The sequence below is a fragment of the Suillus discolor genome (assembly GCF_016758755.1).
Source record: "Suillus discolor strain FC423 chromosome Unknown F5147scaffold_111, whole genome shotgun sequence".
Taxonomy (NCBI): domain Eukaryota; kingdom Fungi; phylum Basidiomycota; class Agaricomycetes; order Boletales; family Suillaceae; genus Suillus; species Suillus discolor.
In genome coordinates this window covers 76560-98246 of record NW_024541358.1, presented here as the reverse complement: position 1 = coordinate 98246, position 21687 = coordinate 76560, and the positions used below count along the sequence as shown (strand labels likewise).

The 21687-nt window shown below is 47.7% G+C and overlaps 8 protein-coding genes across 8 annotated transcripts; 4 read left to right on the top strand and 4 right to left on the bottom strand.

Annotated features, from left to right (window-relative positions):
• Window positions 1-745: 745 nt before the first annotated feature.
• F5147DRAFT_788312 (uncharacterized protein) lies at window positions 746-2658 on the top strand (the record flags this gene model as incomplete). The annotated part of the gene is made up of 6 exons (XM_041442981.1): window positions 746-814; window positions 867-884; window positions 947-1242; window positions 1304-1390; window positions 1448-1823; window positions 1868-2658. 6 exons carry the CDS (start codon window positions 746-748, stop codon window positions 2381-2383), a joined length of 1362 nt encoding a protein of 453 aa, XP_041285925.1. The 3' UTR covers window positions 2384-2658.
• On the top strand, window positions 2595-4444 carry F5147DRAFT_725854 (uncharacterized protein). Its single transcript, XM_041439140.1, has 4 exons — window positions 2595-2633; window positions 2710-2899; window positions 2963-2980; window positions 3041-4444. Exons 2-4 carry the CDS (start codon window positions 2804-2806, stop codon window positions 4217-4219), a joined length of 1293 nt encoding a protein of 430 aa, XP_041285924.1. The 5' UTR covers window positions 2595-2633; window positions 2710-2803; the 3' UTR covers window positions 4220-4444.
• A 692-nt stretch (window positions 4445-5136) lies between these two features.
• F5147DRAFT_725852 (O-methyltransferase-domain-containing protein) lies at window positions 5137-7268 on the bottom strand. The gene is made up of 10 exons (XM_041439139.1): window positions 6883-7268; window positions 6821-6828; window positions 6450-6769; window positions 6220-6400; window positions 6037-6158; window positions 5806-5988; window positions 5727-5751; window positions 5637-5678; window positions 5388-5585; window positions 5137-5340 (listed from the first exon to the last, which is right to left on the bottom strand). Exons 1-10 carry the CDS (start codon window positions 7067-7069, stop codon window positions 5227-5229), a joined length of 1380 nt encoding a protein of 459 aa, XP_041285923.1. The 5' UTR covers window positions 7070-7268; the 3' UTR covers window positions 5137-5226.
• Window positions 7269-8188: 920 nt separating this feature from the next.
• Window positions 8189-9333, bottom strand: F5147DRAFT_40070 (uncharacterized protein). The gene is made up of 5 exons (XM_041429613.1): window positions 9240-9333; window positions 9028-9167; window positions 8881-8973; window positions 8656-8823; window positions 8189-8604 (listed from the first exon to the last, which is right to left on the bottom strand). The coding sequence occupies exons 2-5, from the start codon at window positions 9163-9165 to the stop codon at window positions 8263-8265; spliced, it is 741 nt and encodes a 246-aa protein (XP_041285922.1). The 5' UTR covers window positions 9166-9167; window positions 9240-9333; the 3' UTR covers window positions 8189-8262.
• Window positions 9334-9815: 482 nt separating this feature from the next.
• On the bottom strand, window positions 9816-10730 carry F5147DRAFT_725849 (uncharacterized protein). The gene is made up of 4 exons (XM_041439138.1): window positions 10448-10730; window positions 10238-10395; window positions 9996-10188; window positions 9816-9943 (listed from the first exon to the last, which is right to left on the bottom strand). Exons 1-4 carry the CDS (start codon window positions 10659-10661, stop codon window positions 9876-9878), a joined length of 633 nt encoding a protein of 210 aa, XP_041285921.1. The 5' UTR covers window positions 10662-10730; the 3' UTR covers window positions 9816-9875.
• Window positions 10731-12187: 1457 nt separating this feature from the next.
• On the top strand, window positions 12188-13887 carry F5147DRAFT_788308 (uncharacterized protein; the record flags this gene model as incomplete). The annotated part of the gene is made up of 7 exons (XM_041442980.1): window positions 12188-12428; window positions 12450-12483; window positions 12538-12809; window positions 12957-13125; window positions 13181-13349; window positions 13396-13701; window positions 13723-13887. The coding sequence occupies 7 exons, from the start codon at window positions 12188-12190 to the stop codon at window positions 13885-13887; spliced, it is 1356 nt and encodes a 451-aa protein (XP_041285920.1).
• Window positions 13888-15942: 2055 nt separating this feature from the next.
• F5147DRAFT_780625 (uncharacterized protein) lies at window positions 15943-18035 on the bottom strand (the record flags this gene model as incomplete). Its single annotated transcript, XM_041442488.1, has 5 exons — window positions 15943-16809; window positions 16867-17013; window positions 17075-17425; window positions 17487-17890; window positions 17951-18035. 5 exons carry the CDS (start codon window positions 18033-18035, stop codon window positions 15943-15945), a joined length of 1854 nt encoding a protein of 617 aa, XP_041285919.1.
• Window positions 18036-19375: 1340 nt separating this feature from the next.
• On the top strand, window positions 19376-21603 carry F5147DRAFT_788302 (L-Aspartase-like protein; the record flags this gene model as incomplete). Its single annotated transcript, XM_041442979.1, has 12 exons — window positions 19376-19378; window positions 19432-19508; window positions 19561-19717; window positions 19773-19859; window positions 19913-20016; window positions 20070-20211; window positions 20268-20399; window positions 20449-20538; window positions 20594-20872; window positions 20921-20984; window positions 21040-21162; window positions 21217-21603. The coding sequence occupies 12 exons, from the start codon at window positions 19376-19378 to the stop codon at window positions 21354-21356; spliced, it is 1398 nt and encodes a 465-aa protein (XP_041285918.1). The 3' UTR covers window positions 21357-21603.
• Window positions 21604-21687: the final 84 nt, after the last annotated feature.

Here is a 21687-nt window from a genome sequence, read left to right as displayed (position 1 = left end):
GTCGGGCGCGCTGCTATGTGTAGAGAACCTCGGCGCTTCGATCCTGATAATCGAATATCCGAAAACTGTGCCAGAGCGATGCACTTCCAGAAGAGCGCAGCTGCTCGCATACAGATATGCGGGTGTATGCATCAAGCGAGAGGCCCATCAGCATCATCTATCTTATTCCCATGCTCTCTGTGCTGGCGCTCAGAGCGCTGAAGACATATGGTACGCTTGCGTTTGTGGCCGTGTTCAGGTGTGTTGAGATGAAAGATGTGGATTTAGAGGAAATGAAAAGACGCAAAGCTAGTACGGGCAGCTTCGTATTGTTCAGCTTGAGGTGTCCAATGCTGCCTGGGGGAGACCGGCCCTCTGATATGGAACTTGGTGCTTTCAATACGTATTCAATGACCCACTGACAGTGTTCATACCTGCCATACCATCAAAAACATGACCACAGTAGGGGACAAGGAAAACTCACTTCGTACCTTCGGTTGTCACGACCTGGTAAATTGAGTTGCCCAAAGCATTACCCTTCCAAAGGTTACTGTGCAGATGAGTGGTTCTTGGATAATCACGATGAAAGCAATCGACACTGATTTGAATAGCCTTGACTGTGTCGCTGCGAGTCATTCGTTGAATTGGTCACATCACGGTTCAATAAACGTCACGGTGCGGTCATAAAATTGCCAACTCCAAGTCGACTCCTGTTCATTCGTTGTCTTCCGAACTTTGTTCCTTGACCCACACGCTAGCAAACAACATGCAGACATTTAACTCAAAAGACAATCTCTCATCGGCCTCAGACATCATCGATGCACTGCACAACATCGTAAGTGCTGATCTTTCCATTCTTCTCTGCAGGTAATAACTTTTCGCTTCAGCTGCGTTCACAGGTAGTTGTAAGTATATCTTTGACTCTATGTGCACTGTGGATATCTGATGTGACATTGACCATTCATAGATGTCAGACCTAACCACCCCGTTGTTCCGAGTCAGCGTCCCGAATACCTACCTCCCCACCACCGATTCCAACAGCGAGAGCATCAGCACCATCCTCGCTGAACGTCAGCAGCAGCTGGATGCAGTGTCGTATGAGATCTCAGGTCTGGAAACAGTCATGGACAATATCAAAATTTTACACCAGCAACTCGTCGAACGGAAGGAAAATATCAAGCAGTCCATGACTTTCCACAAGGGACTCAGATCGGCTCTCTGGCGCTTGCCCACTGAAGTCTTGCACCAAATTTTTTCATCACTGTCTTCCAGAAGACAAATACTTGTCACACGAATCGAAACTGACCCCCATGTTGTTGACCAGAATATGCCGACCATGGAGGGAAGTTGCTGTTGATATGCCCAGTCTATGGTGCAGGTTGCATGTTGAATTCAACGTCACCACAGCCAGGTGAGAGGATTTTGTATTTCACCGCAACAACGACGATGACTACTACAACAACAAAAGAGTCTGGGAGGGGGATGTCGACCACGGAGACTGGCAACGAGCAGTTTTCCACTATGACTCGTGGCTTAAGCGGGCACGAGGACGTCCGCTCTCAATAGCACTCGAGCGCTACGACTCAACTGTGCTCTTAGGAAACCTTCTCCAGCCTTACATGGATCAAATCTCATTTCTCTCCATATGTTTTTCCCGCGGAGCGGGCAAACCACAACTTTTGTTAAAAGACATGCCAGCACTTCGAGAGCTGGTCATACTAAACATGCATGGTTGTGACATTCCAGCTATGATGGAATATATCTCGCAACTCCCATCCACAATGCACGTTCTCGATATCATGTACTCGCCGTTTGACATCAATCTTCTATCTTCTCTCGATCCCGTATGGGCCCACCTGACACAGGTCAAGATCAGCTTTTTCGTCAGGATGCATTCCTCCATTTGCTCCGTTTATGCCCCAACCTTTCCTCGTTGACGGTTGAAGCAAATTTCGATCGTCAACAGACCTTGGAACCATTCACACACGCCAACCTCCAATCCTTGTGCTTGAATTGTGCTGACGAGGAGGCGTTCCTAGCTCACTTGTTCGATGCTTTATCACTCCCCAGTTTGCGCATGTTTGATGCCTGTGTTTGGGCCGCTGACGAGATTAGATGGCCTCATAAGCAGTTGATAGATCTTTTTGCACGGTCAAATTGTCCCTTGGAGCGCCTGAGTTTCCGTGGTTTTACGGTGATGGATGTGCAGCGAGCAAAGTACGTTGCCCTCATTCCTTCCCTCGACGTAGTGGAGAGTGTGCCAGTAGCCTTAGAATTCAACAGAAATAAACAGGGGAGCTCATCCCACGAGGACCCGTTTTCCAATATTGTGGTAGAGAATGTCATTTGCGGAGGCATGATTGTAATTCTCGTACTGGAAGCGGCGGGAGAAATGAGAAAATGATGGTATGACGCTGGACGACACATCTACCAGTAGTGGCAGCCACGGCACCTACGTCGGAGTCCTCTTCATAGAGTATACTGACTCACTTTTGTTGTTAAAAGATACCTGCGGAAATGAGTGTTAAACAATATGGAGCATATATATTAATTCGCACTTGAAACCAAGCATGGTATCCGAGTCCGTCTCCATAATTAGCTCGGGGAGGCTGTAAGGCGGATGAAAAAATTCTTATCCATCAGGTCGTTATCAACTTTTCGTCGTAGAGATAAAGTTTGGCAGTGCAGCAGCGGTCAGCTGGGGTCCGAGATACCAGAGGACAGACATACATATGGGGGAGCTTCAGGCAGCCTACTGTAAGCTCCTGTACTTTAAATGCCGTGAAGTTCCGAATTTCATGATCTCTAAGTTCCTTGAACGATCATGACCGACGACTGTAACATGTATGTGCAGACAGTCGATTCAAATGTAAATTTCTCCACGGCGGTTTCAGACGTAATCGGTGCATTGCAGAACATAGTGAGTGTCGAAGTATTACATAATAATAAACATACCGAATAGTAACTTACAATTGCTTCAAAGCTACGCTCACAAGCAACCGTAGGTCTAGGCAGTAGGTATTCATATCCGATACGTCATTGACCACGTCACCACGAACAGATCGCAGACCTCGGAAACTCCACAGCCACCATCCCAAGTCATAATCATCATGCACTACTCACGCTCAAAGGCCGAAGCCTTAACGCCATCCTCACTGAACGCCAGCAGCAGTTGGATACACTGAAAGCAGTTATGGAGAGTATCCAAAACATTCACGGGCAACTCGTCGAAGAGAAGAACAAAGTCATCGAGTCCATCAATTTGCACGAAAGACTCGGATCGTCGGCTCTATCGCGCTTGCCCACTGAAATCCTATCCCACATTTTCGTTTACTGTCTCCCAGAAGACGAGTATTTGTCGCCTGCGTCAAGGCTGGCTCCCATCCTGTTGACAAGAATATGTCGACGATGGAGGGAGGTTGTTGTGGGCATGCCCAGGTTATGGTGCAGCCTGCGGTTGGAAGTCCAGCACGATGACTGGCAACGAAGAGTTTTCTGCTATGAGGCATGGCTCAAGCGAACCCTAGGTCAACCGCTCTCGCTGGCGCTCCATTTATACGGTAACGGGACCCGACAAGCACAAAGCCTTCTTCAACCTCATATTCATCAAATTTCTTCTCTCTACATCGATTTTCACGGAGTGGACGAACCTGCATTTTCATTCAATTTTTTCCCAGCACTTCAGGAATTAAGCATTGTGGGTCATACCGCAGCTATTGCACAATCCATCTCGCAACTGCCGTCTACGTTGACCAGTCTCAAGTTTCCAGGGATGTGGTGGTTTGACCTCGAGCTGCTGGCTTCTTTCGCTCCCATGTGGGCCCAACTGACAGAAGTCGAGATCTACGTAGATAAACAAGATGCATTCATCCGTCTGCTCCAGCTATGTCCCAACCTCTCCTCATTAAAGACTGGCATAGTCGTCTCCCAGATACAGCCCTTGGAGCCATTCACGCACCCCACACTCGAATCCTTGCATCTCTGTGGCAGGGCTTGGATATTTGGTAACCCACTATCCGGCGTATTCAATACTCTCTCACTCCCCAATCTGCGCTCACTTGATGTTTGGAATACATCAATGTGGCCCCATGAAGAGTTCAAGGGATTTCTGGCACAGTCAGAGCGTTCCCTGGAGAACCTGAATTTCGGCGCTGTAGCGATTACCACAGAGGAGCAACGAGCGGAATATGTTGCACTTATGCCTTTCCTCAAAGTAGTAGTAGATCCCAACCTTGTATAGCGATTGTGCATAAGATTGGCTACCCTACGAGTACTGGTACTACATGCCATAGATCAGCCTCCTGATATATTTCCCTTCGCAGCTTCAACTACTTATGTCAGGTATTTTTGCGATTTGACCCCTCTTATATGTTTCGATCCCAAGTAGGTGATTTCAGTTTGATGCACTGTACGATGATAGACGTCTGGATGACTTGTGTTGTGTCGTTATTGAATAGTACTGTCTTCTTCCGACTTTGGCCTGACCGACCAGATTCATGTGCCTCCCGCAGTGGCAGCGCGCTTATCTGTATAAAAGCCATCAAGTCATTCATTTGCAAGCCCACTTGATCGACACTGCAGATCGCTACCCCCAGAGGATTTCACACTCCTTGACGTCCGCTTCTATGACGGGACTCATGCCCTACTTATCTGTGGACATGGGATGTTCCCTGCAGTCGAGGCGTTATTTACAAATGCTCTGCTATCCCCCCCCCCCCCCTGGTCAAAGGGGTCCAGAAATGAAGTTGCGCACGAGGGTAGGCACGATTACTTGCATATAGTATCACAGAGAGCGGGTATGAGGAGGAAAGATACGAGATCGCGCTTGGCAATTACTTGATGATCGTCATTGATCCTGATAAAAACATAGGCTAGATATCGATGCTCTGGTGGGTACACGATTCCACATAAGTGGACCATCGTCTGAAACGTACATGACGCTGATCGGGTCTTCGTCTCGTGTATGTTTTTACTTGCAGAAGGTCTCGAGATTCCCTGAAGATCATATCTGTGGAAGAGCACACACATTACTCGTACCTTACTGAACAACTCGACCTGGGAATAGAAGTCCATGTTCGTCAGGTGAGCAATCAGGATAAAAATCTTGCCAGGCTCAAGGGCCACGACGAAAACTTTCGGAAAATCTATTGAATTTGTGCGGCAATCCGCCTTGGAAGCAACGTATGATGCGTGCACCTGGAAATACCAGCATGGGAAATCTCGATGTGACATTACTCCGGGATTCTTTTACAGCAATGCTCGTGTATCAAGTGCACATTCAATAATGGAAGTGTGAGCCCGCAGCGGGTAAACGTTCGTGATACGGAGCCCGCATCCCTTTACCAATTTCTCCCACTCACGCTGTTCAATCATTAGTGGCATATTGTCAAACTTTGTTCTGCACGTACCAACGACCTCTCGCAACCGTTTATCATGGTCATCATGTGCACAGAAGAACCGCTTACGATTCTAGACGCTGAACCAAAGTGCGATGGAATCCTGTAGTCGGGACCTTTAGCTCCGCTATCAAGCATCAATGATTGCACGCTCGTAGCAGTCGAATCTACGTTCGGGACAGCTACCATGTCGATGATGAGTATCCTGGACTGTAAAATCCATCAGACATAGCGCATTAATCTGTAAATTTAGCTATTGACCTTGGGACCCAGTGCACGAGCTACATGTCCCAGTATCGTTGTCTAAGTTAAAGTCAGCTATGTCATTGAAGTAGGATGTGCTACACCGACCGCTTCTTTGTCCGGCCAATCATGCCTTTGGCACAAGACTGTTATGAGCAAATTCAGGGTAAGTGAAATGAGCACTCACATTATATGACGCAAGATAAAGCTATACTCGTTTCCAATCCGAGGCTGAGGCTGGAAAAAGTCATGGGGTTCCACCTTGAGTACACCATTTGCAACGTCGCGAGGGCGGCGATCTTCCATGATCGAACTTGTCAGTGCGACTACATTCTCCATGTCCTGCACGATGGCTCGGAAGGAAGGATGCCTATCATGATTGAGATACCTCTGGAAAGGAATACGTACGCCAACTTACGCATCTAGGATAGACGAAATTAGACCGCCCTCCCCTCCTCCACAATCAACGATGACGGGGGTTTGCAACTGTTCCCATGGGTAGTCCGCCACAATACTCGGGGTAGACATGTCACCAAAGACCTAAAACAGCAAAAGTTAGATAAGTGCTCTGCAATTCTCTAACACTGGGAGAATCACTGACTTGAAGGTGATCCGCAATTGGAACGAGGACATCTGGATTCTCAATAATCCAAGAGAATGCCACCAAGGGTGTTTTGAACGCGATTTGAAAAGCAGTCTGCTCTGGAGAACGTGACAACTTCCAATCCGATTCCGCCACCCAATGAGGTATAGTTTCTATTATCGACATAAACCCAGGCATACTGCTCGATATTTAGCCTTGGCAAGCGCAGTTGCAGTGAAAAAACATACGAAAAGTTCAGTCTCCGACCAGCGTTACCCTCAATGAAAGTACGCGCGCATCTGTTCAAAGCAAATGAAGAATCACGAGTCTCCCTGACCCAACCGCTGGCTGCACAACAACGGAGAATGGGAACAATTTTTTGAGAATCGAGTTCAAATTTTGAGGCCAGTTCGGCAGCCGGTACACCTTGGGAGGGGTTTGGCACATCAGACAGGTAGTCGATAATGCCGGTCTTGATAAGGGTGTCGGTGCAGGCAACACCATATATCGTGAACCTCTCGTCCATGATCTTATCCAAAGGCGACTGGATAAGGTTCTTCAGCTCTCCCTAGAAGAGATACTCAGATGAATAAAACATAGAGTACAGTTAGCGACCAACCAGACATGCTGATAGATAATTTGGGTTATGCATTGGTCCATATTAGAGAAAATATGACGTACCTAAAGAGAGGCGACGAGCTTCAAACAACCCCGTACTAGGTAGGTATGTTGTTGGGTCATCCAATGGATGTGCTACTGAGCTTTGTTGGCTCAGGGGGGGAAGTTGAGAGTTGTCTATCTCCTTGCGGAGTGTGTCGAGTGCGAAGCTCAAACATGCTTGCAGACGGTTAAGCTCTGCATGGGCCATGATGCAGTTTGCTGTCGAGAAAAGACAAAGTCTCTCAGTCTTGATATGCCTTGCATATTATATACCCGTTCTCCATACTGATCCTCTGCCAGCGCGGTGTCCGGCCCATCGGCCTGAAAAAGAAGGAATGGCCTGACTACACTGGTCCATCGGTAGCATAAGTTACTCGGTGATTCTATTTGTCCATTCTCATAGTATATCCGAAGAAAATGGCGATATTCTCTCTTCCTAGGCTACCATACAATTGAAAATGTTAGAACAGGTGAAGTCATGACGAATGAAAAACTTATAAACCAATATTTTGCAGGCTTTCACGATGCATTCCCGTCGCAACTTGATGTCATCCGGAGTGTATTTGCCGGCTACAACAGAATACAACCTAGTGAGCAGCAGTGGTGGAACATAACTGGAAGCATCCGGGGCTCGGAGTTCTGCCATGAGGATACGACCACGAACATTCACCACGTCACGAACTTCAAATTTGGTAGGCTTCTCAAGGGACATGTCAGCGCGACGCATGACTAAACACCTAACATTGTTTTACCGCGTGTCGAGTTGTGCATATATCTTGATTCTTGAAGTTTGAAGTCTTGCAAAGCATCGCTGTATTGATTTGGTACTAGTCACTAGTAGTAACGCCGCACATCTCGCCGAGTCTTCTCTTCGACTGCTGCAAGAACCTTCGGTGATCCTATTCCTGTGGAGAACTGAAGGACTCCTTCCGCAGTTAGTATAACATGAGTTGGCAACTCGGTCAGGGGGCCGGACTGGCCAGGACGGGCGAGAAGTTCGAATAACAAAGATCTGAAGAAGCTTGATCATCAAGTATCCGCTGACATAAGCTACTACATGGGCCCGGAGTCTATCTATACTCAGTTTTGATCCAGGCTCGACGCCCATCAGTCGTCGTTTCGATGGAAGCTTCGTTGGTACAACCTTTCCATAGTTTCCAGCCTTTTATTCTGAATGTAGTATGGTTACGCCAACGGTCGAGGTCCATGTCCTCGCCGCAGTTCACATCGCTCGTTGACTCCTGAGTACGTATTCAGTCGTCGTACTTACGTCCAGGGGAGAAAGTCACAAACGAGGCAGCAAATGCGCTGAATCAACGAACAACACTTTGAATGCAAGATGATCAGCCAAAGTAGATAGCCTAATTTGCATTTCGATTGTGAATACAAATCAACCCAAAGTTAGATCTGAACATGGCTCATCTCGACAAACCGCTTGTTCAAAACCTCTATCTCGACATCATCAAGCATAGTGCCAAAGTGTCTCTCCAAGTGGTCGCGTCTCAACGCGGCAGGCCATGACGCGAGAAGCTCTAGTCTTCCCAAATTGAAAAGACCTGCTCGTCGGGTGACGAAAGTACTAGTGAGATGCCCGAGATCAAAGTCACAGGATCTCAAAAATTTCTCGATGTTTTCGGGAGCAGCATCCGGATGCATGTGTACATCAGGAGTCTCGCTGTCCGTGACTCGATCTATCTCATCGTAGGGGGGCGGCAGGTCGGTCGGTGACATCTCCGCTTCACCCTGCTGTACATAATGAGCGTGGACAGAAGGGAAGGCGAATAATCGACGCACTGCAGAGGAAGAAGACCTTATGGTCATCGTTTGTTTATACTTCGCCACTGCCTTTCTGAATCGGAAGCGCTCGTGCGCAATACGCTTGCTGAGGCTGATTTTTACATATAGTTCAACCGGCCAAGCATCTTCATATTTCGAAATCAGGGAGGGCATGGTTTCATAAGCCTTAAAAGTAGATGCTAGAATTACAAAAGCGTTGCAGCAGTAAACAGATTGACCTACCCATTGTACAAATCTTCGCCAGGCTGAAGGATCTTGTTCGTCGAATTTCTTCGAGGGATCGAGCGATGCATACATCTTCTCACGCACTTGTCTCTGTATTCCGGATACTGGGTTCAGTAGGAAAATGGCGCAAGAGAACAGGCGTACCTTGAACACCGTGAAATCCTCATCATCCATGTCCAGAGCTTGGGCAATCTCGCCATGCCTTGAATTATGAAGTCGGCGAAACTCGGATTCAGATGGTCTTGGAATTGAAAAAGTCCGAGTAGCTGTTGCAGTCATCATGTCTGTCGAGGAGAAAAAAATCAGAAGTGATTGGTTTGAAAGAGAGAAATATGATTTATCTCGTGTGTACTCACTGGATTTGACTTGCTGATAAGTAGGATGCAACGTGAACGCTCGTGCCGATTCTTCGTTCCCTTTTGCCCCTACCCCAAGGCGCAACTGACCTTATTTGAATTTTGTTTTCAAACATGAATCAGAATCATCTGCAGATAGATAATCAGTGACCTTCCTGAGAACACGCCTTTCATTTATTCTCTCAGATTGGCGTTCTCTGTACTCGTGCCAGGGGATGCTATGGTCTCGTGTGCCATTATATGATCTCAAGAGGAACATTTAGATCACACGTGTTGATTCACCGCGGGTTAGTAGTCTCACGACATACCCAGAAGGGCTGCTCGGAGTGAGACACAGGCGGCAATCACCGTCCTAGATCAGTCGATTTGTTAGTGAGTGTGATATGATGGCCTTACTGATACGCACCATGCATGATGTGCATCACAAGGAACAAGACACGCTATGACTCACTGGGGACAATGCTGGATTGCCAAGCCTGCGCGATGCGTATGGTCATTGGAAGGATGCCTGCACGCAAATTGCATACTACGAATATTCCCACATTTGCGAGTGACTTGACCGATTGCACGCTGGAAGAACGCAAAAACGCTGATAGCAATGGACATGATATTAAACAAAAATACCGCATCACAAATCTACATAAACTCCTCATCTTCATCATCGTCTTTTGTGAGTCTACTGAGGATCGAACCGTTGAACGAGTCTGATGAAGCGATCAGAACCAGGCAAGGATAGAGAGAATGGCAATGGCTTACGTCCTGTACTCGTTGAATGCTTCCCTCGGTACGCAGATAAAGGGGAGGGTGTCTGTGGCATACCAAGCGAGGAGTTCAGTGAGGAAAAAGGTGGAGGCGTGGGTCCGGGAATGGAGTATTGGAGGGTGCGAGAAGGCGTTGACACTGGAGAGGAGACGTATGGGGAGAAAGTGCGTTGCGGCTGTGGACTTGTCTATTTATTATCAGTTAAGAACACTCGCTTGGAGATACCAGGACTTTACGTGAGGTGACAACACATTACGGCGTTTTTGTAAGTGTGATTGCGGTGTCTTGAGGCTCTTCGAAGGTGACTGTGCGAGTGGGAGAGGTTTTGATGGATACATGAGCCCTATAGCTGCCTGAAGGGCGTTCAGGGTGAAGAGACCCAGTATGGCCAACTCTGCGAACTACCATCAGCGACTTCATTAACAACGTAGAAGAAGGTCACTCACCAGCAGCGCACATCATCCAAAACGCAGATTTTCCTTCTCCTGAATCATTAAACACGACATCCACAGCTGTCCATAGCGATGGCGCCGGAGTAAGATGCGTGAATAAGAGTACAGCAACGAGGGCAGCAGAACTGTTGCGAATCCGGAGCGCAGCTTCGTTTTTATGTGGCTTGAGACTGAGCATAGATGCCTTGAGCGGGGTAAGCGACGACATTATCAAGTTGAATATGAGAGGCGAAGAGGAGAATAAGGACTACTAAGTTAGTGTCTTCAACGGTGTTGGTCTCATAATTGAATGGTCTGGTGTTTTTAACGCGTGTGTCACAGTCACGTGTTGAATATAGACTTCTTTTTTGAAGTTCCACTTCAAACTAGATATTTTTATCTTCATTCGTCTATGGTCTCATGACTGGTCGACTTGTGGATTTTGGGCGTGTATTCATAGTTCGCGCAAGATGCCTGTTGCCCGAAAGCATGCTCAATATTTGTGAGTAAAAATCTTTCTTGGTACCTTTTCATTCCGAAATGCTACTTTCAGGCTGCGACGGGGAGGGACTTGAAGTAGATTCTCATCAGCAATGAGTTAAATATAGTACTTGGACCAGAGACGGTGATATGACGTACTTTGCAGGTGGAGATAGCTCCAATGCGATCCAACAACATGATGAATTTCCACCTCTGCATTCAAATATTCAGACCTCAACTTGCTGAAGCAGTGAGACTGACACGAACTTGTAAGGGAATGATTTTTGGCGTCATTTTTGCACGCTCATCTATTCTAGCATCTACAGTTTCTCAGCTATCAAAAAATGTAATGGGCACTTTTCACCAAATCGTATCAGAATTCCAAACATTTGGCATTTGCAGGACAAGCACCATGGATAGACTATAGTTTCAGACATCCACAGGGAAAAGGGACACGGATACCAGTGGATGTAATGGTAATCTGAACGTCTTCGTGCTGGCGCGTTGGATGGGACGGATCGGTATAGCGTGGTCGCGTTCGCCTGGTACGAGTACTTTTGGATGGTAAAAAGGCGATTCGGAACAGAATGCACAAATGAAAGAGCAGAGTCCTCCACCCATGCATACATGGAACGCAGCATCCCTTATTGCACGTGCGGGCAAAACTTACTTTCAATGCCATTCATAGAAACATCAAAATGAATGCCCAGATTTGGGGGGTACAAACATTTTGATTAGAAGTTGGGATGCGTGACAGGGGTAATGGTACCACCGCAGTACCCGGCAGGACCCGGTTCCTTCCGTCTATCACTTATGTAACAGCTCCATCAAGGGACTCCTCCAACTATATGGAAAGTGGGAGTGATCAGCTTCGTATCAGCTTCGCTAAGCGTGTTTGTTTGGCTTTTACCTGTCAGACCCCCAACCACTGCTTGAGAGAGACTTATATTAATGTTTCTAGTGATATATTCAAGATGTATTGCTTGTCAAATTGTGAGTCCTCCAATGGTTACAGATAGTAACTCAGGTGCTGATCGTACCTTAATGCAATGACAGCGCAATCTGTGATGGAATTCAAAACAACTCGAACGTTCAAGTTGACGAGTGCAGGATCGTGCTCCCAATATTATGACTGATCATTCTCGGCGCACCAACCAGCATAAGCCATGTCGTGAGTGTTAAGCCTGAATCACTGCCAGTTTCACTTATTTTTGAGCGAGCATAGCTCCTGCCAGGGAAATACAAGATCCGGCTCAGTTTTATTTCAAGCTCAACATGAGTGATGTTGACATCGTGCACCACCTCAAAGACCATTATGACCAGGAGGAATATGGACTCAGGTTCGTGTCTTACATATGTCCAGTGCAACTACTTCAACTAATTTATCATGCTAGCGTTGTCAGCTTTCGTCGGATGCGAAATAGCTGGGGCTGGAAACGGACCAGGCAACAACAACATACTCTTGAGTCCATCGAACAGCATGTCCAGGAGATTCGACAACGATTTCCACACCGAGGTGCCGAGGCCATCAGATGAGACCTGCGCCAGCAGTTCAGCTTTCACGTACCCCAGTGAGTTGCTGTCTACTTGCTAGTACTGTTCACTATAAATCGATGTTTGAACAGCGAACTGATCGCCAAGCTTCTCAAGATCACAGAGCCAACTGCTGTGGAAGCTAGGCGTCGTGGACGTCTCAAACGGAGGCGTTTTTGGTGTGCGGGGGTTAATGATGTCTGGCCCCAAGACCAGCACGACAAATGGCTGCGCTTTGGGTTATGGCTGCATATCAGCCTCGATCCATTCACTGGCTGGATTAATTGGCTGAAAGTTTGGTGGACCAACAAGAATCCACACCTTATTGCTAGATACTACCTTGACTGTTGCCGAAAACTCGGAGGTATGTCACCAAGCCCCTCACATTGATCAGACATTGATCATGTCATTTTTTTTGTGATCTCAGCTGTACCTTTGATCACTCAGAGCGATCCAGGCTCCGAAAATTTTGCTGTTGCCAATGCACAAACAATGATTTGACACCGCCTAGATCCAGCACTCAACGGAACACTTCAGCACTGCTGGATGCGAAAGCACCAGAACATCAAGCCCGAAATCATGTGGTCTGTGCTTCGCAGGGACTTTGCTCCAGGTTTTGAGAATATCCTGGAGGAAGGTGTCACTAGGGGACTATATGACATTCACAACACGCTGCAAAGGTATGCATCACTTCCTTGCATATGTATTTACTGACAATCTCCATCTACTATCTAGCTACATGTTCCGCTGGCTTGCAATTCCATGGCTCCAGGCTGAGCTTGATGCATGGGCTCATCGTAGAAACCATAACACTCCCCGCAGGGACAAAAATAAGATTCTTCCTCACGGCATTCCAGCAATCATTCGTGCGAAACCTCACGAATTCAATTCACTTGACTTCAAAGTATGTCGTCCATGACTGCAGCTCAACACTACTTACTCTTCTCAAGGTTCCAGTGCCAAGTGCGCTCTTTGATGAGGTCGAAGCAATTTATGCTCCCTCTGATCATCCTGTCTTTGATCTTGTCCCACCTTCATTCGAGCAACGCGCACAATATCTCTATACCTCACTCGGCAAACCGCAAGTGTTGTCGGATTCATTCTGGAATGTATATCAGATGTTACTGGCGCAGTTCCTCGCAATCGAAGGTGAAGATGACCTGACAGTCCTGCTTTCACAGGGAGTTACGGAACCTGAAGATGATGATGTTCTATTGCTTCCGAGCTTGCAGGACCTCCCTCAAAATGCTGGCTTAGTAGGACCTGCTGGCTATCAGTATATGGGAGGCATGGTGAACCCGCCAACACAAGCACTTCACGGTGTTCAGGACTGGGGATCACAAGGGGAGGATCAGGATGATGAAGATCAACCAGAGTTCACAGAGTTCACGGATTCTGAGTCTGAGTCTGACAGCGGAAGAGACCGTAGCAGAAATGCCTAGATATACTTTTGGTAATACATTAAGGTTGTCGGCATCTCTCCACTGTAGTGCTGCTGCTGTTGAGGTGAGTCCAACTCAAGCTAAATTCGGCTCCTCAAAAATGACCAACAGCAACACTCCTCCACTGGAATGAAGCCTGCTCCCACGGAAGCTTTAAACTCCGCTGTGAGTAGTGTCCTAGACTGGCGAAAAGACTTAGTACCATCTATGTACATGTATGAATGTATGACTTGTTCAGCTCCGAACTGGAGGCGATACATACAGTGCGGCTTGGAAGCTAGCACAGACGCCAATGGTTCGGGAGTAGCAAGTTGTACTAGTACTGTGAGATGTACAAGTTCTCCAACTTGCCTGCTACTCCCATATCCCTGACGACACCCGTCGCAAGTACGAGTTCGTCTCTCGCCAGTGCTTCTTGTTAGGCCATGTGTGCAATGCTGGCTATGTCCTATGGGATGTGTCAGCCAAACACGTTGTTCGGTCTCGTCATGTCCAATTTGACGAGTCCGTATTCTACGGTGACCCTGCCTTGTCCCCCCTACACCTGCTCGTGGGTGATGCTGACCCTGTACCTGTTGTCAGCGCTTCAGTGGGAGGTACCCCTCCATCTGGTGAGCCACCTGTGACCCCTGCTGTCACGGCTGTGCCGCAGGACTCCGCCCCCTAATGCATCACCAGCACCACCTCCTGATGCACCAGCACCACCAGCTCTACGCCAAAGTACACGCCCACATCAGCCGACACGTCAGACTGATCCGAGCGGACCCAGCACCACGGCCATACCCACCAAATGCGTTCCAGTAGCCGAGCGCTGGACCTACGTCCCAGTATCCCCAGAGGCTGTACCAGAGCCGAACAAGTCCGCAATGCACACATCGACAGACGCACCTTCCATCCCTACACCTCCCTCCTCACCTTCCACTCCTACACCTCCCAAACCCATCATACCAGAATCCATCGCCATGCCCCATTGTCTCCGTTCCGGCAGCTGCATCAAGACGGGCAAAAATGAGTGTATAAGTGGCAGTAAGAGAACTGCAACAAAAACCACAATGCACTCAATGAGCCGCCTTCACCACACAGCCGGCGAAGTGAATGCGAACATCTTGTGCTTCGATGGCGGTGGTACTGGCACAGGCTCATGTTTTGGTATACCTGGAGATGAAGAAGCCGAAATGATGCATGCAGTACAGTCCTCCATACCCGGCGGTGTTGGGGGTGATGCCGTTGATGCTGGAGACGTTGATGTTGAATAACTTGGTGATGGCATATCCGGCATTGTGGGCAGGGTAATGTAAGAGGAATTTGGCAGAGGGAAAGCAGGCTTTGGAGGCGATGGATACCGATGGCCGTATGAAGGCGTGGGCGCCAAAGCGGCTGGAGGCGGCGGGAAGGGATTTGTGGTAGGTGGAGGGGTTGTCTTGGACGAGGATGGAAGGATATAAGTCGGGTAAGGTCCTTGACCTGCAAAATCCTGCATTCGTCGTCAGCCAGCAGCTGTCCAGGCCTTGATAGACACCCGCAGTCATCGCAAGAGCTGCAATGGGCTGGCTCACACTATACGTCTTCGTGCTTTACAGCTTTGCCAAGCAGGGACTGAGGAGTCCGTGTCTGCCGCACAGGGCGTGTTTCACTGTCGTGCTTGCAGATGACAACCGATTAAACTATATAGTGCATAGTGCGCCGACCGTGTGTCTACGACAGGAATGCCAAAGTAACTAGTCTTTTGAAATATCATCACGAGTTCCCAGAACCATGCTCTTTTCACCAAAGTCATCACTTTCGTCATCAGACTCTGAGTCTCTCTCGCTGTCAGCAACTTCTTCTGGTGTCTTATGGAACAATGGGGGTATTGGACGAGACCAGTCACATGGCAATTTGAAAAATTCACAAAACATGTTGCACTGATGTTTTTCTGCAAAGGATGAAAATGCAGATGCCAAGTTGCCATCTGCGAACAGGTGTCCGGAAAGATCACTGATAATTGCTGTCAGCCACTCATTGATAAGGATAGTAGTAGGGATGTAGATTTACGGAGAAGTCATAATTTGAGGATCAGTTAAAAGATTCCTTCCGCCTGTCAAGAACGAATAAGCTATGTGTAGATATCCAAAATAAAGACGAGCCTTGAAAATCTGCAACGTAAGCAAGTTTCTTGGTCTTGATGTATTGGACATGTTGTGCAAATGACAGGTACTGGGCAATTTCACTTGATTTGGCATCAAGGTGTGGCAGTGGGGAAGGCGAGTCGTTGGATATATACTTGGTAAATTTCCCTTGCGTGGACTCGTCAATGAACTCTTCAATTAGATATGTTTTGGTAACACCAGCGTCCTCGATAGTGGCAAGAGCAATATGCACGAAGCGGATATTTGGAATCTTGAAGGGAGGTGTGCCACGAGTCACTAGTTCCGTGGCAATATATTGCTGAACCCGGTCCATGAGTGCTCCTGCCCATATGCTGCATCTAATCTCTGGCTGCAGCAGCTGTAGTTGCTGACAATCGGGATAAGGAAACCGCTTGGATTTGTCGGTCTGGTAGTAGCACTGCTTTAAGCAGATGCGAGTTGAATCAGATCCAGATGGTCCAAGGATAGCTTTGTCTAGAAAGCCGAATTGTGCTGCTTTGAATGCTCCATACTTTGGTTTGCTTCGTGGATCGAAAAAAAGAGTAGCCTGCATCAGGGGGGCAGTAGTATTTGGTACGTCAGAAGTGGTTGGATCAGTAATCAGAGCAGATAGTGATATGGGGGGGATTATCCGCAGTAGTGCCTTGAACGTGCGAAGAGTGAGAAAGGGTAAGTTTGGTTGGGATATGGGAATAGCTTGTGCTTGAGGTGCACGGCGAAGTGCGCTAACATCCGGAGATACTGCAGCATCCAAAGTCCGAGGCTTTTGAGGGGGCGTGGATGGGACAGGAGGCTGTGTGCGATGCTAATGAGCATAAGGCTGGTACTAGAGTTCGAAAGAATGACTGACCGATGATAATTTGTGCTTGACAGGGTGAGGCGAACATTGGGCGCCATTTTGCAAAATTTTTGATGGGGACACCGCAGATAGTACTAATGCAGGACTTGAAAGATGTTGGATGTCAGATGAACTTGCCGCTGTTGCGTGAGGTGTATCCTGGTTTATGTATTCTGTCAGTCATGCAAGGTAGTACCAATAGTCCATGTTGAAAACAAACATCACGAGACTTGGACTCAGCTACTTCCTCACCATTTCGCCTTTGCTCAGCGGCAAGGAACTTCGTATGTGGAATAATGAGGTGAAGTTTGATCCCCTTGCCAGCGTTGAACTGCTGCTTCGTGTTCCTGGTCTTGAGGAAGTGGGATGCTATGGCATTGATGTCTTCTCCAGACGGACGGGGAAGAATCTCCTCGAAACTACTAACAAGACGCAAATGTGCCTCTTCAAACATAAAAGTAAGACCCATGGACCACTTGATGAACATGGGAAGTAGGGTGAGGTACACCAAAGTTTTAAGGTCATTGGCACCAATGCGGTAAGGGATGTTGCTGATCGACTCAACTATATCCTATAGAAGATTCAGCGAAGTTGGTGAAGTTGAATTCGGAATTGTAGAGAGCAACACTTACAGATATTAGAGTTGGTTTTTTAGCCCGTGGAATCATCACTGCAAGGTATGCCTTGACGCATACCACTTCGGGAACACTCGAAGCATAGGCCTGTCGAGCAAGCCGGTCTCGCATCTCTTCATAAATTTTATGCGCATCTTGATAACCAGGCTTGAGTGGCAGAGTTCGAAGAAGGTCTGAGTACACAATAAACTGAGCGTCCCGACCATAAATAGATATGTTGGGCCCTAATGGATTTGCACGGCGGATGTCTGAGGGGCCAGGAGCTGCAGGCCAGTTGGGTGAAGGAACAAATTGATGATTTGCTGAGGCGTGCCTCGGGTGAACGGGACCTGGGATGAATGCAGGTGGAGGCATCCCACATGATACACTAAGCCCCACTGCACGAACAGGAAGTTGGGATTCTACAAAAATAAATGAAGGTTTGTATTCAATATAAAATGCAACTGTACTGGGCGACTCACTTCCACGCTGCGCCTCTGCAGTCTGCTTGTGAACTGCAGCACCATCATATTCGGACTGGCCGAAACTGTTACGACAAACGGTCATGTGCGACTAGGATAATCTAACAGTGACAACCACGACAGTGGTACCGAGTGCTGAGAGTCGTCGGCCTTTACAGACAAGCAAAGGTTGCATACTCGAACGTAGCTCGTGGTGGTTAACGAGGGGTTACACTGAGATGATAGCAGGGTTTACAGACAGTGAGAGGCGTCACTGAAGGTACGAGTTGATGTCGAGCAGGTAGCTTTAGCGGGACAAGGAGTTCAAGGGTAAACCTAGTAAGATTAAAGTAAGGAACATCTACTTTAATCTTCGACCTTATATAAGGCTACTCGTCGTATCTAAGCTCAGCCTAAAGCTGGGTTCTAATCTGCTTATCTACATGTGTCAGAGATAGCGTCCATGAGGCGGGCTTCTATCGTAGATAGCGTCCATGCGGTACACTTCCATCAGAGATAGGATCCACGTGGTATCCTTCTATCAGTTCATGAGGCAACACGAGGCTTGCCTTCTATCTTGATAACATAAATAGGTCTTCTAGACCTATGTCGTCATGTCATGTCACGTGCGGTCCAGACCGCTTATCTAAGCCGGCAGTTGCCGCTTATCGTCTATAGAGCTGGTGAGGCTCCTGGTGTCGTCTATTGTCTATAGCCGTGCGGGTGGCAGAGGGCTGTCTGCTGGCGGGGGACTCGTGCCATGTTACTGTAACAGAAACCATGCTTCGAGGTATTTGGAATTACTAAAGAAAATTATTGTCAGACTTGTAATGTGACAAAGTCTGCACACCGAGCAATTATTTTACCTGCATCACTTATTTTCTTGGTAGTGAACTTGGAGCGCTGGTATCGGCTGCATTTTTCACAAAGCCATTTACCGGGCTTGCTCGGATCTTTGTGCTCAATATAGGTGATAGCAGGTACAGTGCCAGGATGACCGCTAAAACAGTTGGCATACTCGCAATAGTGCTGGTCAGCATTTGTGGTGAACTCTGCAGCATACATGATGATGGTGGATTTTTTTGGGGGTTTGGATTTAAATTTCTGAACCGTCAGATTCAAATATTAGTGCTACTAGAGGCTCGTCGAAGCAAGCAAGGGCCTTTGATATCACCATTTGATGCAAGTCTATGTGCGAGTGATGATTTCTCATGTCAAATTTGCAAGGCAAGAGATCTTAGGCACCACGTCAATACAATGTCTTAACCTCATTCTGTACGCACAGCCACATTTATGAGTGTAGTCGGTAAATCCTTCATCGTGTTCAGTGGGTGATTGGGGGTCTGGCAGGAGAAGAGCCAAACAAATGCCTTTTTAGTCCAGCTGATCACTCTCGCCGAAGCTGATCACTCCCGCTTTCCATACAACTACGTCTTACATCTCGTCATGGTAAGTTAGTTTCTCTCACTCAGCAGAGGTGATCACTATATCAGTCAAACCAGTCCTTCCGCACTGAGCGTGACACATTCGGTGACCTCCAGGTCCCAGCCGATCGCTATTGGGGAGCACAGACACAGCGGTGTGCATATTTGATCTGGTGTACATACTTAATTACTGAATCTTTCCTCCAGGTCGCTACAGAACTTCGATATTGGTGGTCCCTCACAACGGCTACCGCCTCCCCTAATCAAGGCCTTTGGCGTGGTGAAGAAGGCAGCATCCATCATTAACGTCAGCTATGGCCTAGATCCTAAAATAGGCGACGCCATCCAGAAAGCAGCTGATGATGTGAGAGATTGCGCCCTAGGTTTCGGATGTGTGTTTGAATTGAACTTTTCTTCAGGTCATTTCCGGTAAGCTCATGGACCACTTCCCCTTGGTTGTCTTCCAGACCGGAAGTGGAACTCAAACCAACATGAATGTAAACGAGGTGAGCCGTTCAAACTCTTGAGTGCTCAGTAGCTCTACCTCATCCGTTAACAGGTGATTTCGAATCGTGCGATAGAACTTCTTGGTGGCGAACTCGGTTCCAAGAATCCGGTTCATCCCAATGATCATGTTAACATGAGCCAGAGTAGTAACGACACGTAAGTTTCCGCGCGAGGAATGCTTAATTTGACGAATTTACTGGTAACCGTAGCTTCCCAACAGCTATGCATGTCGCCGCCGTGACTGAAATTAGCCACTCGTTGCTTCCGGCATTGACAGGACTCAGGGATGCACTTAACGAAAAGGTTCAGTCATTCAGCCACATTATCAAGATCGGACGCACGCACTTGCAGGTATGATTCTGTGACAGGCTCGGCTTTAAATTTGAACGCCGTCTTATCGTTATCAGGACGCTACTCCCTTGACTCTTGGTCAAGAGTTCAGCGGATATGTTCAGCAAATCGATAATGGCATCGCTCGTGCTAAGGACGTTCTACCTCGCTTGCGTTTTCTGGCTCAAGGTGGAACTGCTGTTGGCACGGTGAGTTCATCTAACATCCAACGAATATAGGCGCTAAGGTGTCGTGCAGGGTCTTAACACGAGGAAGAATTTCGACGTGAAGGTTGCAGCCGAGATCTCCAACATTACGGGCTTGAAATTCCAGACCGCACCAAACAAGGCAAGACATCTCACAGTAGTTTGTGCCTCGTCTGACTTCTGATCAAAACCCGCAGTTCGAAGCTCTAGCTTGCCACGATGCACTTGTCGAGGCTCATGGTGCTTTGAATGTCATCGCTTGCTCTCTGATGAAAATCGCTAATGACATTCGATTCCTTGGCTCTGGTCCTCGCTGTGGCTTCGGCGAACTGATGCTCCCCGAGAACGAACCTGGCAGCAGTATCATGCCCGGTAAAGTCAATCCCACGCAGTGCGAGGCCGTGACTATGGTCGCTGCTCAAGTTATGGGCAACCAGACCACTGTCAGCATCGCTAGTTCCAATGGACACTTCGAGGTATCCATACTTCATACAACGCATTGTCCATTTAATGATTTGTTTTAGCTCAACGTCTTCAAACCCGTCATAATCATGAATGTCTTGCAGAGTATTCGTCTTATTTCTGATGGTAGGGGTTCATAACTCAGACTACGCTTAGTGGCCCGCTTATCTGGACTTGTCAGCTTCCCGTTCATTCACAAAGAATTGCGTGCTTGGCATCCGAGCTAACGAGAAGCGCATCAACCATCTCCTGAACAAGAGTTTGATGCTGGCAACGATTCTGAACAGCCACCTTGGCTATGACAGTACGTGCTAATTATGAGTGTGCAAATCTGCTCAAAATCAATCATACTTTGCAGATGTAGCCAAGTGCGCAAAGAAAGCACACAGGGAAGGAACAACGCTGAAGGAAGCGACGGTTGCACTCCAATTCCTTACACCCGAGGAGTTTGATGAGAAAGTACGCCCGGAGTTGATGCTACACCCAGATGACGAATAGTCAAACTGTTCATCATCACCGTTTATGGCGCTGGTCTTGTTGTTAGAGCTGTGTCAGGGATTTCAAAGGAGCCTCCCTGCTGTACGATAGAAGATCAAAGTAATGTTAATGCGTGCGTTCTAAATTGTCCATGCTGCGTCGACTGCTGCGCGCGTACCGTTGCGTGGGCGCACCCGTACCAGATGTGTTTGATGATCTTCTGTTGCTTTTCCGCTATAGACCTTTTAGCGATGATCAAACTGGTAGATCATTTTTGTTCCGAGTTGGAGCTTGATCAGGACAAGAGATTCTGATCATCACGTACTAGGTTAAACTCCATGTCCGAGGCGTT

Bases quoted from the DNA above. Each gene is read 5' to 3' on its own strand.
- F5147DRAFT_725854 (XM_041439140.1), top strand. From the start codon at position 2,804: ATGACCGACGACTGTAACATGTATGTGCAGACAGTCGATTCAAATGTA.
- F5147DRAFT_725852 (XM_041439139.1), bottom strand. From the start codon at position 7,069: ATGGCCCATGCAGAGCTTAACCGTCTGCAAGCATGTTTGAGCTTCGCA. The intron at 5,989-6,036 runs GTAAGTTGGCGT...CAATCATGATAG, and splicing joins ATTTCGTCTATCCTAGATGC to GCATCCTTCCTTCCGAGCCA. The intron at 5,752-5,805 runs GTGAGTGCTCAT...CTTGTGCCAAAG, and splicing joins TTTATCTTGCGTCATATAAT to GCATGATTGGCCGGACAAAG.
- F5147DRAFT_40070 (XM_041429613.1), bottom strand. From the start codon at position 9,165: ATGATGACTGCAACAGCTACTCGGACTTTTTCAATTCCAAGACCATCT. The intron at 8,974-9,027 runs GTACGCCTGTTC...TCCGGAATACAG, and splicing joins AGGATTTCACGGTGTTCAAG to AGACAAGTGCGTGAGAAGAT. The intron at 8,605-8,655 runs GTGCGTCGATTA...TATGTACAGCAG, and splicing joins TAAGGTCTTCTTCCTCTGCA to GGTGAAGCGGAGATGTCACC.
- F5147DRAFT_725849 (XM_041439138.1), bottom strand. From the start codon at position 10,661: ATGTCGTCGCTTACCCCGCTCAAGGCATCTATGCTCAGTCTCAAGCCA. The intron at 10,189-10,237 runs GTAAAGTCCTGG...GATAATAAATAG, and splicing joins GTAATGTGTTGTCACCTCAC to ACAAGTCCACAGCCGCAACG. The intron at 9,944-9,995 runs GTAAGCCATTGC...TCGCTTCATCAG, and splicing joins GCATTCAACGAGTACAGGAC to ACTCGTTCAACGGTTCGATC.